General features: G+C 51.1%; 1 protein-coding gene across 1 annotated transcript; it reads left to right on the top strand.

The window, feature by feature from the left end:
• The first annotated feature begins 1,713 nt into the window (after positions 1 to 1,713).
• LOC142429474 (phospholipase A2, minor isoenzyme-like) lies at positions 1,714 to 8,870 on the top strand. Its single transcript, XM_075534571.1, has 4 exons — positions 1,714 to 1,747; positions 5,949 to 6,108; positions 7,387 to 7,514; positions 8,746 to 8,870. Exons 1-4 carry the CDS (start codon positions 1,714 to 1,716, stop codon positions 8,868 to 8,870), a joined length of 447 nt encoding a protein of 148 aa, XP_075390686.1.
• Positions 8,871 to 19,194: the final 10,324 nt, after the last annotated feature.

A 19,194-nucleotide genomic window follows, 5' to 3' on the forward strand; every position in this document is an offset into this window, starting at 1 on the left:
CCCAGGCACTGACTCTGGAGGACACTGGTGGAGGAGAAGGAGTCAAGATTCACAAACCCAGCACTTCCTGATTCCTGCCTGGCTGGAATGGAGCAGTCCACCTGGTGTGGGGACCCTTATGCCAACCTCGTCCCCCTGCCACCAGCACACTCCATCCCCTATTCCCAGACCTCCTCTGGCAGAGGCCAGACTAGGAAGGGAGGCAGCTTAGTGATGGCCAGAGGGTGGAATGTGGGTTCTCCACAAAGGACCTGAGAAGAAGGGGAAGGGACGAAGAGAGGTTAGTGGGCGTTGAGCGAGGCAAGGTTCCCCGTGTACCCAAGTCCGTAATGAAATCCCTCCATCCTGGGGCATGACAACATGGAAGCCTGACCTCCATGCTTTGAGTTTGCTGAGTGCTTCTGCTTGGAGTGTTCCCTTTCTCCCCCACCCACACCCCGGCCCTGGAGCTGGGACGCATCATTCAGAACCGAGATAGCATCCCTTCAGGAAGTTTCCTGAGCCTGCTCCTCCGGGTTCCCAAGGTGCCCCTGAGCCGCTTGTTATTGCACCAGCTCTCTCCAGCGTTCAAGGGGGAGCCCCCAGAACCAGACAGACTAGCTTGGAGGTCAGGCCTGAGCAACCTCGCTGACCTTGGACAAGTTACCTAAGATCTCTGAGCTCCAGGAGCCTCACGTTTCAGCATCACTCACAGGCTTGTGTCACTGGAGTGTGGGAATCGAGTCAGTGACTGTGAAGTGTTTCAGGGGAAGGAAAGTCAAGTGTTTCGGGGGGAAGGAAAGTCAAGTGTTTCAGGGGAAGGAAAGTGAATGTGAAGTGTTTCAGGGGAAGTGATTTCCTTTGGGAAGATTGATGGCAACAAGCAGGCTGGCTTTGCTATGGAAGGAACCTGGTGACGTCGTCATGATCTGCACGGTCCGAAGGGTGAAACCACCAGCAAACATTCCAAGAAAGGAGTCGCTGATTTGACAAATGTATCAGTGAAACAAATATTACTTCATAGGTGATACTTCACATTGGTTATTTGTATGTTATGTGGCGCTTACAAAAAAAAAATACTGTGTTAGCTTAGGCGATCAAGGTTCAACTCCTGACCTTTGTAACCCCTGCTCATCCCCCAACAGGTCCCACCTGAGCCTTCGGCGCTCCCAAGCCCAGGGCCTCCTCCAAAACCCAAGACAGAGAACAAGGAGGTGTGCGGGTGCCGGTTCTGTACATAAAAAGAAGGCCCGGGTCTCCCCCTCAGATCGGCCTCAGCTGGAGTCCCCTCTGTGCTGCCATTCCCCAGCTGTGCATCCCTGGGCGGGGGACACTGCCTCTCTGACCCCCTTTCCTCCTGAGCACAGTGCAGACTGATGGGCTCTGCCCTGTGCCCCTCCAACTTCCAGCCAGACAGGAGGCACCACTCCTGCCCCTCCCCTCTCCAGTCCCCTGCTGTGCAGTGAGGTGGGCTGCCTGGGCCACCCAGTGAGGATGCTGGGCAGGGGCCAAAGTGTAGGCCTGAGGGTCCAGGTTCCAGGAGCAGCCACTCCCCTGTCCTTCCTCCCCAGGCTCAGCTGCGGACAGTGGCCCCCACTGCTTCCATGACCTCGCCCATGCAGACTCAGGCCAATGGGAGCAAAGCAAACACTCCAGCCTTGTCCTGGGCTCCCATGGCAGCAGCTATAAGGACCGAGGCCACTGGCTCCTTCCACTCACCTCCTTGGCAGCAGGATGAAGCTCCTTGTGCTGGCTGCTCTGCTCTCAGGTAGGCACCACCATGCTCAGCCCTCCATGCAGGCCATGGGGCCACAGTCCCAGCAACTGTGGGGCTCCCCACAGGCCCTGAGGGCCCTACTTTGGGCATTTGGGGGTTCCCTTCTCTTCCTTGTCCCCACGATGTCTTCTAAGCTCTCTGGTCCTTTGGGAAGAACCTACCCTACTGCCAGCCACCCCCTTCAACCCCACCCTATCATGCTGAGCGACCCCTGTTTCTCCCCACCACTCCCCCCACAGTGTCCCAGGAGACTCTGTCCCAGGACCCACTTCTGCCCAGCTTTCTCTTCTGCTCTGAGCACCATACCTGGCACACAGGAAACCCCAAGCAAACCTGCTGCCCCCGGTCCCGTCCAGCTCACCGAGGCTCTTCTGAGTCAGGAAATCTTTACAAGAACACAGACTCCTGTTTCTCCCGAATAGCGGCTGGTGGGTTCGAAACACTAACCTGAGCTCGCCGCCCAATGCCTACCCCACGCTGCCACCAGGGCACATAGTAGATGCCCCAGAAATAGTTATTGGAGAAAGGATGACTCATTCTCATTGCCACGCAGCCAATGCTGACTGAGAGGGATGGCGGAAAGCATCCTGTTGAAACCCGTTCACCCAAGGGCTGTCCCTGAATGTCCCAGCAGAGCTGTGTGTGACAACCCCGCAGCAGAAACAGCCCAAGTGACGGATGCACAGAATGTGGTCCATCCCTACAGTGGACGCTCTGTTAGCATCAGAGTGAACCCCACCCAGATGAGCCCAGAAAGCACTATTCTAAGCCAGGCATCCTCACACTACGGCTGTGGCCACATGCGGCCCGCCGGGGACATTTATCCGGTCCGCCGGGTGTTTTAGCCCCGATCATTTTTTTACTTCAAAGTAAGATGTGTGCCGTGTGCTTAGGAAGTTGTTCATAGTTTTGGGTTTTTTTTTTTAAACTATAGTCCGGGCCTCCAGCAGGTCTGAGAGACAGTGACTGGCCCCTGCATAGAAGTGTGGGGACCCCTGTTGTAAGCAAAGGAGTCAGACTGAAAGTCCTTACACAGCATGGGATTCATGTGCCGTGTTCCTAGTGGACAGAGGCATAGAGCGAGAGCAGAGCTCGGTAGCTGCCCAGGCTTTGGGCTGTAACAGCGACAGGTCGGAGATGACTTCATGAGAGCATGAACATGTTTGACATGGCCGTGGTGATGCTCGCATATCAGCCACGAAGCTTATCCAACAACATAGTCAACGCCATGTGATTTTTTTGCAATGAAATGTTTTCAAAAAATCATTTTATCAGGGGGTGCATACGACTCTTATCACAATCCATACCTACATCAATTCTGTCAAGCACATTTGTACATTTGTTGCCATCATCATTCTCAAAACAACTCTTATCACAATCCATACCTACATCAATTCTGTCAAGCACATTTGTACATTTCTTGCCATCATCATTCTCAAAACATTTGCTTTCTACTTGAGCCCTTGGTATCAGCTCCTCATGTTTACCCCTCACTCCCCATGTCCCTCCCCCATGAACACTTGAAAATTTATAAATTATTATTATTTTGTCATATCTTACACCCTCTGACCTCTCCCCTCACCCACTTCTCCGCTGTCCGTCCCCCAGGGAGGAGGTTATATATATAGACCTGTCATCTGTGCCCCCTTTCTTCCTCACCTTCCCTCCACGCTCCCGGTATCACCACTCTCACCACTGGTTCTGAGGGGTCGTCTGTGCTGGATTCCCTGTGTTTCCACTTCCTATCTGTGCCAGTGTACATCCTCAGGTCCAGCCCGATATTTAAGAGAGAATTAGGATCATGATAGTGGGGCGTAGGAAGCATTCAAGAACTAGAGGAAAATTGTATATTTCATCATTGCTACACTGCACCCTGACTGGCTCATCTCCTCCCAGTAGCTCTTCTGCAAGGGGATGTCCAATTTCCCATAGATGGGTCCTGGGTCCCCACTCCGCACTCCCCCTCATTCACAGTGCTATGATTTAAAAAAATTTTTGTGTGTGTTTTCATGCCTGTTACCTGGTCCCTTCAAAGCCTTGTGATCTCACAGGCTGGTGTGCTTCTTCCAGGGGGCTTTGTTGTTTCTTAGCTGGATGCCCTTTGTTTATCTTCCCACCTAGAGGACCCAGATGCTATATCTTTTGACAGCCAAGCATCATCAGCTTTCTTCGTGCATTTGCTTAGGCACCCGCTTTGTCTTCAGAGATTGTGTTGGGGTAGGCTAGTGTGCTTCTTCCATGGTGTTTTATTGTTTCTCAGCTAGATGGCCACTGATTGATCACTCTTTCTTTTGTTTTAACATTTTATTAGGAGCTCATACAACTCTTATCACAATCCATACATATACATACATCAATTGTATAAAGCACATCAGTACATTCTTTGCCCTAATCATTTTCAAAGCATTTGCTCTCCACTTAAGCCCTTTGCATCAGGTCCTCTTTTTTCCTCTCCCTCCCTGCTCCCCTCTCCCTCATGAGCCCTTGATAATTTATAAATTATTATTTTGTCATATCTTGCCCTGTCCGACGTCTCCCTTCGCCCTCTTTTCTATTGTCCATCCCCCAGGGAGGAGGTCACATGTAGATCCTTGTAGTCGGTTCCCCCTTTTCAACCCACTCACCCTCTACCCTTCCAGTATCGCCCCTCACACCCCTGGTCCTGAAGGTATCATCCACCCTGGATTCCTGTGCCTCCAGCTCCTATATGCACCAGTGTACAACCTCTGCTCTATCCAGACTTGCAAGGTAGAATTCAGATCATGGTAGTTGGGGGGTAGGAAGCATTTAGGAACTGGGGGAAAGCTGTATTCTTCATCAGTGCTACATCGCACCCTGACTGACCCATCTCCTCCCCTAGACCCCTCTGTGAGGGTATCGATTGATCACTCTTCTAAGACTTCAGATGCTATATCTTTTGGTAGCCAGACATCATCAGCTTTCTTCATCACATTTGCTTTTGCATCCATGGTCTTCAGCGATCGTGCCAGGAAGGTGAGCATCTCAGACTGCCAAATTGTTAGAAAAGAGTGTTCTTGTGTTGAGGGAGTATTTGAGCAGAGGCCCGCTGTCCATCTGTTTTCTTAATACTAAACCTATAAATATATGTACATAGATCTATTTCCCCAGGTCATACATACATAAATAGATTTACATCTGTGTGCACCTGCATATATTTAAATCTCTATCACTACCCTTTGCCTCCTAGTTATTTCCTCTATTTCTTTGTACTTTCCTCTAGTCCCACTATCACGCTCAGCCTTCATTTGGGTTTAAGGAATTCCTCTCAGTTACATTGCCCTTGATGGAGCCCTGCCAGACCTCCTTCACCCTGTTTGTCACTGATTTGGGATCACTTGTTGTTCCCTTGTCCGTGGGTTTGTTAATAACCTACTTCCTTTCCTCCACCTCCCCTACTCCCATGTCCCTCCGTAACTGTCATCCTGTTGTTCTCTCTTCTGGCTTGGTTAGCCCACCTATCCTTCCAGGTAGACATGCTATGTCCCATCACAAGACTGAGTACAAGGAAGCAACAGTAGAAAGTAGAACAATAGCTACAACACCCAAAACGACCATATGAATAGTTGAGGGTCAGTGTGTTGTCCTTCCCAGGTGCTTTCCAGTAGAGTCTGATGGGGTGCCATGCTAGGCACCGCCTCTATCCCTGGAGACTTCGTTGCTCGGCTCCCCCGCTGCTCTGCTGCATGCCCCCATGGCTGGCTTTGGGGTAGTGAGCTCATAGCAGACACAATTCCCGCTGTGTGTCTCTAGTGTTGTCTCAATGGGGCTCTGGGTCAATGAGGAACGCTGTGTCCCGTGGCGAGGCCAGCCCTGGGGTCATCTCTGTGCATTGCTCTTCTGAGCAGGAACATTGTCCGCAGGGCTTGGTGAGCCAGGATGTCCTTCACTCTTTCATTTTCTTCCCTTTCCGCCCTCATTGGATCCTCCTTGCTCTGATCTGAAAAGTTTCCCTTCTTGAACGGTAGCTTCAGTGCTGAGGTAAATATCTTTAAATATTCTCCTGTAAACACACCAACCAACTAAGCACACTCACCCTACCAGTTTCTGGTGGGCAGCTCTTTTTCCCAGGTGACACTGGGCCAGGCGACAGTCTGAGAGGCCGGCCAGCAGGCACTGTGGGTTCACTGACCCTGCCAGGCAGGACTTGACCTCTAACTGTCTCTCCTTGCAGTGACTGCCTCAATGGAATTGGACTTAAGACCTCGGGCATTGTGGGATTTCTTTTTCATGCTCCACTGTCCCAAGCCCTACAGAAACGTCTGGGATTACAGCGACTACGGCTGCTACTGTGGCCTGGGCGGATCCGGCACTCCAGTCGATGAGCTGGACAGGTGGGTGATCTGGAGGGAAGGGGGTGGGCTTGGTGGGTGAGGGGCCAGGCGGGAACGGGCACGGGACAAGGACCTGACGTGACCCGGAAGCGAGGCACAGGGAGAGGACTTGCACGTGGCATGTGGGCTGCGGAGATCCCAGCAGCTGCAAGAGGACCCTGTGTCCATCCTGTGCTTCCTGAAGGAGCTGGGGCTGTGGGAACGCGCCTCCTACTGCCCTCCAGCGGCACCGAACGGTAATGCACATCAACCCAACAGTCCAGGTGTCTTCTGCCTGCGCCGAGGGACCCCATTCTCACACCAGGGACCCGCATCTATTGTACAGACTAGATCTTCACCACAGGGCTTCCGAGAGGACCCCTTTACAGGGTAGACAGCCTCAGCTTCCTCCCACGGAGCAGCTGGTGCAATCAAACCGCTGACCTTCTATTAGCAGCTGGGTTATTACCCACTCTACCCCCAGGCCTGGGGCTCCCAGCGGGGTAAGCTCCCTGTCCCCTCACATGGAGAACTGCTGTTTCCAGTCCAGATATACTGATCCTGAATCTACATTTTAACAAGGTGATTCTGGGCTCTTAACAGCATAGATTCTGATTCAGTCTGTAGCCATGGAAATTCACGCCTGAATGAAATGATTTGAAGTCCTGCTTCAAAACTATCACTGCATCTTTAGGACATGTACTTTCCTACCATATTAATTTCTAAGGAGCCCTGGTGACGTAGTCGTTACGTGTTGGGCTGTGATCCGCAAGGTGTACAGTTCAAAACCACCAGCCAGTCTGTGGGGCAAAGGTGGGGGTATCTGCTCTGACAGAGACTGGCGGGCTAGCAGAACCTCCAGGGCAGCTCTACCTGCCCTATGTACAGGTCCCTATGACTCAGCATCTCCTCAATGACAGTGCATTGGGTTTTCCATTCTTCACTGCAAGATGGGCAGTTCAAACTCACCAGCCGCGCTACACAAGGAAGAGGAGGCTTGGTGCTTCCACAATGACTCACAGTCTTAGGAAGATTTGTAGCTTCCTTCTGCATTGGAATCCACTCAATGGCTTTGACTTGTCAGTCGCTTCTATGACCCTGTTAAAATCGCTGTCAACAAACATGTGATGAAAGGACCTAAGAAGGTGGGGCAGGGGGAGGAGGAGGGGTGGTTGGCTTCCTGCAGGTCACAGGACCTTCTGACTTGGAACATCTCAACTCTACTTGGTGCTGAGAGGAAAGAGGACCTATGGCCCTGGGTCCTGCTGCAGACTCAGTTCTCTTCCCCTCCCCCTCCAGGTGTTGCCAGGCTCATGACTCCTGCTACCAGCGGGCCGATGATCTGTTAAGCTGTAAATTCACCCCAGGAAATGCCTACACCACATCCTACAAATATAAATGTTCCAACAATGAAATCATCTGCAGCAGTATGTACCCCCTCCTCATTGGCCTCTAGGCCCCAGTGTGTGTTGGGGGGGGGAAGGAAGAGGGGGCTAGGGGCAGGGGGAGTTGAAAGCGTTATGATGCCCATCATCTATTGCTCCCTTTCCTTTGGTCAGTGTGTGTCTCTTTAATACTATGACATCGCTATGAGATAGACTAGTATTATCTCTCTTATCCAGATGAGAAAACTGAGGCTCAGTCATGGAGCTGGGGAAGCTCCCGGAGGGTGGTGTTCATGTCTCTATGTCGGTATCTATTGCTTCACCGTGGAACAAATTATCCACCTTCACACCTAGCTAGCGTTGCTGGAACAGAATCGTGAGAAGGGGGTGGCTTTCATCAACAGAACTTTATTTTCTCACACTGTAGGAGGCTAGGAGCCCGATTTCAAGGGGCTACCCAGGGCAGGCTTTCTCTCTGTCTGCTCTGATGGAAGCCTTTGTCCCTTCTGGGCCTCAATCCTGGAGTGCCTTGCCTGTGACTTGACCTCTCTCTCTGCCCCTCCCTGAGAAGTCTATCTCTTTTATATCTCCAAAGACACTGACTCACACCCAGCCTGCACTGATCCTGAACTCCTGCACTTCACAGTCAGTCCACCCCCAACTGGGATTGTGACTCTGCAGCAGCGTACAACAGGGACTTAGGGCATGGGGGGGCAGGGCAGGTGGGGACACAATTCAGTGACATCAAACACAATCTCAAAGACCTCTCCATATCCAAGTCAGTGATGCTGTTTACAGTCTTCAAGCTGGGCATCCATTTCTGCTCTCCTTCCCCACGTCGTCCCAGGGGTGGTGCTTGGCTTTCCATGGTCTCTCTGCTGGTCGCTGACTCTCTGCGTGGCGGCCTGGCTACACTGCTTCCTGATTCAGAACGCTGCCTGAGAATCAGCGTTTAGGAGGCCTGGGGCATATGCCCTGAGCTAAGCATGTAGCCCAATTACCAGATGAGGGAGCTGAGGTTCAGTACACTTGCTGGTGCCCAAACCACAGAGCTTACGCGTGGTGGACCCGGCCATTGGAAACCAGTCGCATGTGCTCTCAAAGGCTCTGGCCTTAACCATCAGGCTATGCAGCTGGTGCTCACGGTGAGCCCTCTGTGATAGAGTCAGATCCCAGATACCCTATTTAGGCCTCATGTTTGCCTTCAAGTCCCTAACTGTCCCATCCAGGATCTGCCTTGACTCTGTCCTCCTGTCTCCTTGTCCTTCCCCAGGCAGCAACAACAAATGCCAGGCCTTCATCTGTGAGTGTGACCGCAATGCTGCCATCTGCTTTTCAAAGGCACCATACAACCCAGCTAACAAGAATCTGAACTTCTGGGAGCACTGTCAGAGCTGAGCACCCCCCTCAGACTGGAGCCTTCCAGGTGCTTTGCGTACACCCTGCCTCCATTAAAGCACCTGTGGAAAGGCCCGTGTCTCCAGGTGCTTTGTCTCTAGCCTGGGAGCATCCTGCAAGCAGCTCCGTGAGGCTGGCCGTAGGGGAATCCCCAGCTCCGCACAGATTGCCAGTCATGGACGTGATGGGCGCTCATCTGCATGACGCACGAGGACCTTGACCTCCGAGAAGGAGGTCTCGTTCCCAAGAGCACAGAGATGGGGGAGTCAGGATAGGACCACATGTGTCTGATGGGAAGGTGTCTCCGTAGTGATGTTGGGTGTGGGTGGGGCCAATCGTCCCAACCGAGCAGAACCTCTGAGGGACAAAGGTGAAGCTGTCTGCTCCCTACACTGTGCACAGTCTCAGTACCCATGGGAGCAGTTAGGTCCACTTGGTCCTGTCAGGTCTCTATGAGTCAGAATCCACTCACGTCCCTGTGGGTCTGCTAACCAGGATGGGGGTGGTTCTACTCCGTCCTAGAGGGTCACTGTGAGTGGACAGTGATTGGTTTGCTCTGGATCAGATGGAAAACACCTGAACTCTGAAGGACTAAGTCGCTGGCCCATTTGCCCACCAGGTTTCAGTTATGTCTACTCGGACATTGCAGGGCAGCAGAGTGAGTAGGGACAGGCAGAGGAGGAAAGTCTATCAGAAAAACAGTGACCAGGAAGGCGCTTACTGCCCTGAAACACCTCCAACGGGCTCCTCACACCATCAGAGGCTGACGGAGAGGGCCTGTGTGTGGAATTGCACTTTGGGGCCCACATCCCCTTTGCTGTGAATGTTGCTTTGCTCAGGGCCAGCCCAGAATGCTCCTTAGAAGCCAAGATGACGAGAGGTCGCCTTCAATCCTTTGGACCATTTTATCTGGGGCGTCCATCCCTAGAGAATGACATCATGCTTGGGAAAGCAGAGGGGCAGAGAAAAGGGCAAGACCTCAACATGATAAAGACCACAAGCTCAGGAACCATTGTGAGAATGGCCTGGACCAGGCAGGGTCTTGTTCTGGGGAAACCAGGGTCACTGTGAGTCAGAACTGACTCATGGCACCGAAGCATGCCAAGTGAGCAAACAGAGGTGTGGGTTCACCTGATGGTCACAACAGCCTCCTGTCCAGTTAATAATGGGGCTGCTGTTGGCTGCTGTCCAGTCCACTCAGATCCGGCCATAGGACGAGGCTCCTGCCCACTGTCAAGGCTGAGGCCTTTGGGAGGCAGCTCACCAGGCCTGTCTTCCCAGGTGTCTCTAGAGGGTTTACACTGGACAAGACGCACTGTCACCTTTTTGATGCCCACTCACCATGACCCTATAGGGCAGGGTAGACCTGCTCCGATGAGTTTCCAATAACCTAACTCATCACAGGAGTAGAAAGCTCCATCGTTCTCCCTCGGAGCAGGTGGTGGATTCAAACTGCTGGCCTTGAGGTTTGCAGCCCACCTGGTATCACGATGCTACCAGGGCTCCGTTTGAGGGCCTCAGTAATCACCAAATAAGCCGAACTGAAAGGAACCGCCATCCGGGCCCTCAACCAAGAATTGCCAATCTCCTCACAGCGCCCAGCACTTTACACACGTTCCTGAAAGAATTGTTCGATTTAGGCACCAACAGAGGCAGCTTCGGGAAAACCACAAGCCTGGAGTTACACTCCTTTGACAAAAAATGAAATCCAAAATATCACTAATGCAATAATCCCAACGTAGATCATCTTCGGGCCAGAGGGACTTCTGAGTAAGGGAGCAGGTAGGTTGCTTGAGCACACCTGTCTCTGGGTCTGGTCTCTGTTTCCTATTGATCAGGATGGCCCAGCCCCCGGCCTGCCCAGGCCCCTCCCACCCTGCTTAGGCCCCCCCACCCTTCTCAGGCCCGCCCCCCTCTTGCGCAGGCGCAGTGGCTAGTGTGAGGGTTGCCTTAAGTGCATTGGCAGCGGAGGTGGTTTTCCCTGAGACCCGCTGGGATCCCCCCCACCCTCCTGGCTGCTTCCAGTCCGGAGCCTGAATCTCATCGGAAAGACCAAGGGACAGGTTTGAATGTGGAAAGCAAGTGGTCTAGCAGGGCTGTTTGTCCCTCCGGGGTCACTCAGAGCCCCCACCCCCCCCTCCGCATTCTCCTCCCCTGTTCCCACAGCTCAGGGAGGCTGGTTGACCTGTATTCTTGGATGCTTTGTTTTGCTGTGTCTTGTTTTTGTGCGTATTATTACCTCTCCATGTCTATCGAGGTAAGATAGGCAGGATAAACTATCCAGAGAAGAAAACAAGAGAGTGATGCTTCCCAGGTGGGTGGGGGCACATGGGAGAGGGGGAGGTGGCAGAAAGGAAGTGGGTGTTAGCAAACCCAGGGAGGAGGGAACAACAAGTGATATATAATTCATGGCAAGAAGGGTGTATGAGGACTGGTAGGGTGCAGTCAAGGGCAATGTATCCAAAAAGAGACAAAAAAGAAAAGGGCAATGTGACCAGAGGAATTGCTGAAACCCAAAGGAAGGCTGAACGTGTAGGGGGACAAAATAAAAGTAAATGGAAGTAGAACAAAAAACTAGGAAGCAAAGGGCATTTACAGAGGTCTAAATACAGGCATGTGCATATGTAAACATTTCTATATGATGATGGGGAAATACATCTATGTACATATATTTATAAGTTTAATATTAAGGTGGCAGATGGACCTTGGGCCTCTGCTCAAGGACTCCTTCAATGAAAGAACATTTTGTTCTAAGAAGCCAGCATTCTGTGATGCTCACCTTTCCGACACATTGCTGAAGACAATAGGTGCATATGCAAATGTGAAGAAAGCTGATGGTGCCCAGCGATGAAAAGATGTAGAATCTGGGGTCTTAAATGCTTGAAGATAAACAAGCGACTATCTAGCTGAGAAGCAACACATCCCACATGGAGGAAGCACACCAGCCTGTGTGATCATGAGTGTCGGTAGGATCAGGTATCAGTCATCAAAGACCCAGAACAAAAAATCATATCGTTGTCAATGAGGGGGAGTGTGGGATGGAGACCCAAAACTGATATGTAGGCAATAGGACATCCCCTTTCAGAAGGGTGGCGGGTAGGAGACGAGCCAGTCACGGTGCAGTCTAGCAGCAGTGAAGCATACACCTTTCCTCTAGTTCTTTAGTGCTTCCCCGCCCCCCACTATCATGACCCCAATTCTACCTTACAAATCTGGCTAGACCAGAGCAGGTACACTGGTGCAGATAAGCGCTGGAGACACAGGGAATCCAGGACAGATGAACCGCTCAGGGTCGACATTGAGAGTGGCAAACCCAGGAGGGTGAGGGGAGAGTGGGGCAAGAAAGGGAGAACCAAGGACCTAGCTATAACCCCCTCCCAGGGGGATGAACAAGAGAGAAATGGGTAAAGGGAGACATCGGTCAGTGTAAGACATGAAAATATAATAATAATTCATAAATTATCAAGGGTTCATGAGGGAGGGAGGATAGGGTCAAAAGTGAGGAGCTGATACCAAGGGCTGATACCAAGTAGAAAGGAAATCTTTTGAAAATGAAAATGACTACATGTGTGCTTGACATGAATGGATGGATGGATTGTGATAAGAGTTGTACGAGCCCCCAATAAAAATGATTTTAAGAAAAAGAAAGTGGATTGTGGGTAATCCACAAAGGGCCTAGGGAGCAGGGATGGCTAGGAGGAGAGGTGAGTGGATGTGGAGCGAACCAAGGGTCTCTGTGGCCCCAAAGTCTATACTCAAATCCCCTCCCCCATTACGGGGGATAAAGAGAGGGGAGTCTGACCCTCAAACATAGGGGTGACTTAGTGCCCTGTCTGTAGAGAACTCCCCTCTCCCCCTCTCCCCGTCCGCTGATCAGGGGACCCGGCTTCATCTTTCAGGACCTCGATTGGGTCACTGGTGGATGTTTCTTGAGCCTGCCCCTCTTTCTTCCCAAGGTGCCTTAGAGCAGTTCTTTATTGCATCGGCTTTCTGCAGCATTGAAAGGGGGGCCACCAGAACCGGACAGAGTGGGTTGGAGTTCAGGCCTGATCACCCTAGGTGCCCTTGGGCAAGTTACTTTAGGTCTCCGGGCTTCAGGATGCTCATGTTTCAGAATCAGTCAGAGGGCTTGTGTCATTGGAATGTGGGGATTAAATCAGGGAATGTGTTGTAAAATGCTTTGGGGAGATGGAAGGGGCACTTCCTTTTCACTATCTTTAGAAAGGATTTATTGCAGTGAGCAGGACTGGCATCGGGCCTTATGGGACTCTGGTGGTCCCGTGGTTAGCCGTTGGGCTGTGAGCCGCATGATCGGTAGTTCAAAACCACCAGCAGCTCCGTGGGAGAAGTAAACAGTTCCAGTCTCTGAAAGCCCTGGGGGAGGCTATGTATGAGTCAGCCTGGCCTCCATGCAGTGAGTGTGCTTTGGTATTGAGAGAAACACAGAGACCGCACACATGACAGTGAACGTGGGGCTTCAGGAATTTCTTGTAAGGACTACAGAAAGGAGAACCAACAGCGGACCTACTCTTAGGGGAGCTAGATTTAGGGACAGGATTTGTCCCTCCCATGCCTGCAAAGGCCCCCATAGAGGAGGCCGGGAAGAAATCAGGCAACCATTGAACACTTATAAAGACCCCAACTAATCCTGCACAGACACGGTGTTTTGGCCCAGGCAAAACTAATATCTTGGACAAAACCACCTGAGGGACATCACACAGGTGGCCCTAACACGGCCAATGGGGTCAACCAATACCATCCACCACACCTCCCCAGCCAGAGGTTTGGTTTCCCCTGGCTGTGAGAAGGCCCTGCTCTCTTTTACGTGCTCCTGGTCAGTGCCAGGTGGAAGGTGAGGGTCTCCCTCCCCCGTGCTGGGGCATATCGGCCGGCTCCAGGCCTACTCTGGGCTCCCAGGCTCTGGCGCACATGTTCTTAGCCACTAGGGTTCTTGGGCTTCTGTCCCCCCCCCAGGGTCACCCCAGTTCCTCACATGTGGGTGCTTTTTTCCACATGCTTGTTGTGCCCAGTTGTCAACCCCAGAGTGCCTTCCCCGCAGCTTGGCATGCTTCCCAGAAAGAGCGGGCACCCTTTTAAGACTGAGTTTTTTAACCCTTCATAAAAGCTCACTTGGATCACACAACGTGCTTTGGCGTGAGTTCTCTCAGCGTGCGATAGAATTCACAAACCCAACACCACTGCTCTGCAGGCAGGTCTGAATCTTAGAGATGAGACAGGACAGAAACCGGGCCCCATATTCCACTGGGCCAATCTGCACCAACCTCTTTCAAGTGTTACATCACACAGATCATGACGTCACTTTCAGGACTACGATGCACCTGATCACGGCATGGCTTTCTGCATTGCCTCAGATGCCTGTGAAACTCGTCAGTGAGGAGGGCAGACCTAAGAGGAATGGATGCTTTGAATTAGGGGTTGGCAAGAAATATTGGCATGACCATGGATTGCCAGAAGAATGAACAGGTCTGGCTTGGAAGCCCTAGAGTCAGACTGCTGCTTGGATGGGAAGCTGGCAAGACTTTGCCTCCCAGGTTTCAGACCTGTCATCAGACTTGACGAAGACACTCTGGCAGGGAGGGGAACAGAGGAAGACCCTCCGTGAGGCGGGGACAGTGGCCGCAGCATCGCAAGGATTGTGAGGCCGGGGCAAGACTATATTAGACAGGGTTCTCTAGAGAAACAAAACCATATAGTTAGAGATATTGTTAGATGTATACAGCACAAAGAAATATAACACCTAATTAGTCCACACAGCAATACAGAGGGCTCAGTTCAACTCACTTCCATTGAGCAGTTAATATACTGGAAGTCCTTCAACTCATGAGGGCTGCTGGGCCCAAGGTCAGCTGAGTCTTCCCTAGGGTAATGCAGGCAGTCTAGCCACAGGCAGCAAACAACAAGGCAGGTCACCAACAGTCAGCCAGATGACAGGATCCGACAGTCCCCAGCTCAAGCAATGTAGACACTAGCAGCATGAGGAAACAGGTCTCGAAGGAACCTCAAGCTCTAGGATCACAATCCACGGGTTGGGTGTCCCATGGGTAGTGTAGCTCACAAGTTAAAGTAAAGAACTAGCTAAGGCAGCATTTCTCAACTTGTGGGTCGCACCCTCTTCAGAGGTCGAATGACTCTTTCACAGGGGTCACCTGATTCATAACAGTAGAAAAATGACAGTTATGAAGTAGCAATGAAAATAATGTTAGGGTTGGGGGGTCACCACAACACTGGGAGTTGTATTGAAGGGTCTCGGCATTGGGCAGGTTGAGAACCACTGAGCAAAAGCAACTACATGCTGGTCTGATCACCAGAAAGCAAGAGATAAGTGGGGCTTGCCAAGCCATTTATCTTTTTACTCTCTGATCAAACTGTGACCTTACTAATCCCACATGTTCCTATTGGCCAGGTGGGCACAATAAACCTACAGATCACAAAGACCCAACCTTGTCCCTGTTCCATTGTACGGATGTTGTACCTGCAGTCTGTGGTACAGCTTCCCAGCTCACTCTCCTCCCCTCTTCCCATATCCCACACTGACCTTCATTCCCTCTGCTAGTAGGTGTCTGGGCTTCACACACCTCATCTTGTTTAACCATCGCCACAACCAGGTGTGACAGCTCCTCTTGTTCCCATTTACTGAGCAGGAAAATGAAGGTGACGGGAAATCACCTGCGTGAGCCCCGGGAAGGAGCAAGTAGCCAGGCATGGGCTGAAATCCAAGCCTTGTCTGTACCCCAAGTTTGAGATCCATGCTGTAGTCCTTTTCTAATACATTGAGGAGATAAAAACGTAAAACAAGTTGAGCTGAAAGTAATTTCTTATTATTATTATTAGCAGTTTTATTGGCATATAACTCATATCACACAATTGAATAATTCAGTCACATCGAGAATTGTACAGTCATCACAATCAATTTTAGAACATTTTCTTCATTTTTTTTCTTCTTTTTTTAAAAAAATCATTAGGGGCTCATACAACTCTTATCACAGTCCATACATACATCAATTGTGTAAAGTACACTTGCACATTCATTGCCCTCATCATTCTCAAAACATTTGCTCTCCACTTAAGCCCCTGGGCATCAGCTCCTCAGTTTTCCCCCCTCCCTACCTGCTCACTCCTCCCTCATGAACCCTGGACAATTTATAAATTATTATTTTATCATATCTTGCACTGTCTGATGTCTCCCTCACCCACTTTTCTGTTTTCTCTCCTCCAGGGAGTAGGTTATATGTAGATCCTTGTAACAGGTTTCCCCTTTCGAGCACACCCTCTCTACACCCTCCCAGTACCGCCACTCTCACCACTGGTCCTGAAGGGATCATCTGTCCTGGATTCCCTGTGTTTCCAGTTCCTATCTGTACCAGTGTACATCCTCTGGTCTAGCCAGATTTATAAGGCAGAATTAGGATCGTGGTACTAGGTTCAGGGGAGGAAGCATTTAGGAACTAGAGGAAAATTGTATGCTTCATCTTTGCTACACTGCACTGTGACTAGCTCATCTCCCTGAGACCTTTCGGTAAGAGGATGTCCAATTGCCTACAGAGGGGCTTTGGGTCTCCCCTCTGCACTCCTCCCCATTCACAATGATTTGATGTTTGTTCTGATGATGCCTGATACTTGATCCCTTCGACACCTCGTGATCACACAGCTTGGTGTGCTTCTTCTGTGTGGCCTTTGTTGCTTCTGAGCTAGATGGCCGCTTGTTTACCTTTGAGACTTTTAGACCCCAGACACTATATCTTCTGATAGCCAGGCTCCAACAGCTTTCTTCACCACATTTGCTTATGCACCCACTTTGTCTTCAGCGATTGTGTCGGGAAGTTGAACAAAGTATTCTTGCTTTGAGGGAGTACTTGAGTGGAGGCCCAATGTCCATCTGCTACCTTAATACTAAACATATACATATATGCACATAGATCTATTTCCACATCCTCATATGTAAATATATTTACATATCTACATGCCTTTATTTAGACCTCTATAAATGTCCTTTGCCTCCTAGCTCTTTCCTCTATTTCCTTTGACTTTCCTCTTGTCCCACTATCACATTCAGCCTTCATTTGGGTTTCAGTAATTCCTCTCAGTTACATTACCCTTGGTCATACTCTACCAGGCCTCCCACACCCTCCTCCCCACTGATTTGGATCACTTGTTCCCTTGTCCCTGGGTTTGTTTACACCACTGCTTTTCCCCACCTTCCCCTCTCCCATGTCCCCCCGGAACTGTCCGTCCTGTTGTTTTCTCCTCCAGATTGTTCATCCAGCCTTCTTTTTTTAGACAGACCTGAGGAGATAATGACATGCACAAAAACAAGACAGAGAAAAACAAAGTAACAAAATAAAACAAAACAACAACAAAAAGCCAATGACCAAAAAAACACACAAGAAAGAAACGTTAGTTCAAGGACTGTTTGTTTGCCTTTCAGAGAGTTTTCCAGTTGAGTCTGATGGGGTGTCAAGCCCTAGCCCCAAAGTCTATTTTTGCTATTCCCTGGGGACTTCGTTGCTCTGTTCCCCTTGCTGTTCTGTTCCACGCCCTTAGTGTTTTGCCTCAGTGTGGTGGGATCAGATCGACCGGAATTCCCATACTGTGTCTCCAGTGTTGTTCACTGTAGGACTATGGATCAGTGAGGGATGTCCTGTCTCATAATGGGGCCAACCACATGGTCTTCTCTGTGCATTGGCTGCTCTGAGCGAGAATATCATCCTCAAGGCTTGGTGGGCCAGGAAGTGGTCCACTCTGAGCTGAGAGTAATTCCAAGTTGCGATTTTTACCCCCTGAAGGTAGCAGATCCCCCCAAGGCCTGGTTCTGTGAGTTACTTTTACTTTGTCTTTTATTCATGCATGATTTTTGACATAAAAATGAACGGGAGGAAATGGATCTCACTGCGGCCTCTTGAATGTCATCAAGGACAACAGATGGGAAATCTGGTGGCAGCCTCTGCTGCCCCTCAGAGCAGGCCGACCCCCTCGTCCAGGCTGTGGCTCTGGCAGCCCCTGCCCTGGTCATTCTGGAGCCTGCTGAGGAGTGGGGAGCATCCTGCAGGCCCTTCCTGGGAATCTCTCAGGAAACATCAGCACTCAACACAGAGAGACTCGCAGTCCCCCCAGCATCTCTTAGGGAGTAAATTCTTCCATGAGCTGATGCATTCTCTATCACAGGTTCACAGAAATGCTTAGGATCTACTAAGATGGCTTCAGGAAATGCTGCTGGACCCCACCCATGCACGCCCGTTTTTTTTTTTTAAAGGAGAAGAAGTTCATGACAGCACCTGGGAAGGACTGAGTTCCTGGGAAGGAAGTTTCAAGGGTGATGTAGCTGACATGTTTGTTCGCTGGATGGGTGCAGAGTGGGGGGTGCCGGGTACGGGAATGCGGATTGGGTGACAGGTTTCCATTGGCACAGGGTTGTGTGGGGTTGCCCCTCCACTGGGTGTGCAATAGCTCTCTCTGGAGCACAAGTGGAGCCCTCGCTGCCAGCGAGAGAGCAGAGCCCTGAGCACAGCCCGTCCTTTGTATCCCAAGGTCCCTGCACATTGAACCTAGTGGATGCAGGAAGTGCCCGAGGAGCGGGGGCAGCAGAACCTGGGTCACCGCGGTGCATCATCCAGCCCACAAACAAATAGAGCTGAGTCTGGACTGTGGAGTGGGGTGACTCTGGGACACTGAATTGTGGGAGCTGGAGCTGAGTGCCTTTGGAATGAGGTTGACAGAAGAGCAGAGTGCCCTTTGAACCAGTCTTGGTAGCCCTAAAAGAGTTTTGCCCTATTGCACCAGCAGGGCAGAGGCCAGGCCAAGAGGCTGAGGGCCAGAGGGCCCTGCCTGCGGGCACGGCAGCAAAGCAGCTGTCCTGATTGAAGGTCTGAGTCCTGAGCATTTCTCTGCACAGCTGTAACCTGCTCCCTTCACAATCCTAGACACCATCTGAGTGCTATGTGGCCTCTGCAAGGGACGGTGGGACCCAGTGACACAGGGGGAGCGCCGTCACAGGGATGGGACCTGCTGCCTCTCTGACTCTGCTGACAGCGCTGTGGTTGTTGGAGTCGCAAGGCAGAGTGACCACGGCACACCTTGGTGTCACGCAGCAGGCCGGGCCGATGCCCTGGGCCCACAGACTGAGGGCAGAGTGAGAGCTGACAATCCCCAGAAGATGCGTGATTCTCCAGCTGACCTCACTTAGAAGGGGCTACAAAGTGTCGCACTGCTTGAAAACACACGATGTCAAAACAAGGAGAAAGTCACAAAGTGCCAGATTCCTCTGTGCATTGTTCTTTTTTAAATAAAGAGCTTTCCCTTTGGGGAG

This window comes from Tenrec ecaudatus, chromosome 16, assembly GCF_050624435.1.
Source record: "Tenrec ecaudatus isolate mTenEca1 chromosome 16, mTenEca1.hap1, whole genome shotgun sequence".
NCBI lineage: Eukaryota > Metazoa > Chordata > Mammalia > Afrosoricida > Tenrecidae > Tenrec > Tenrec ecaudatus.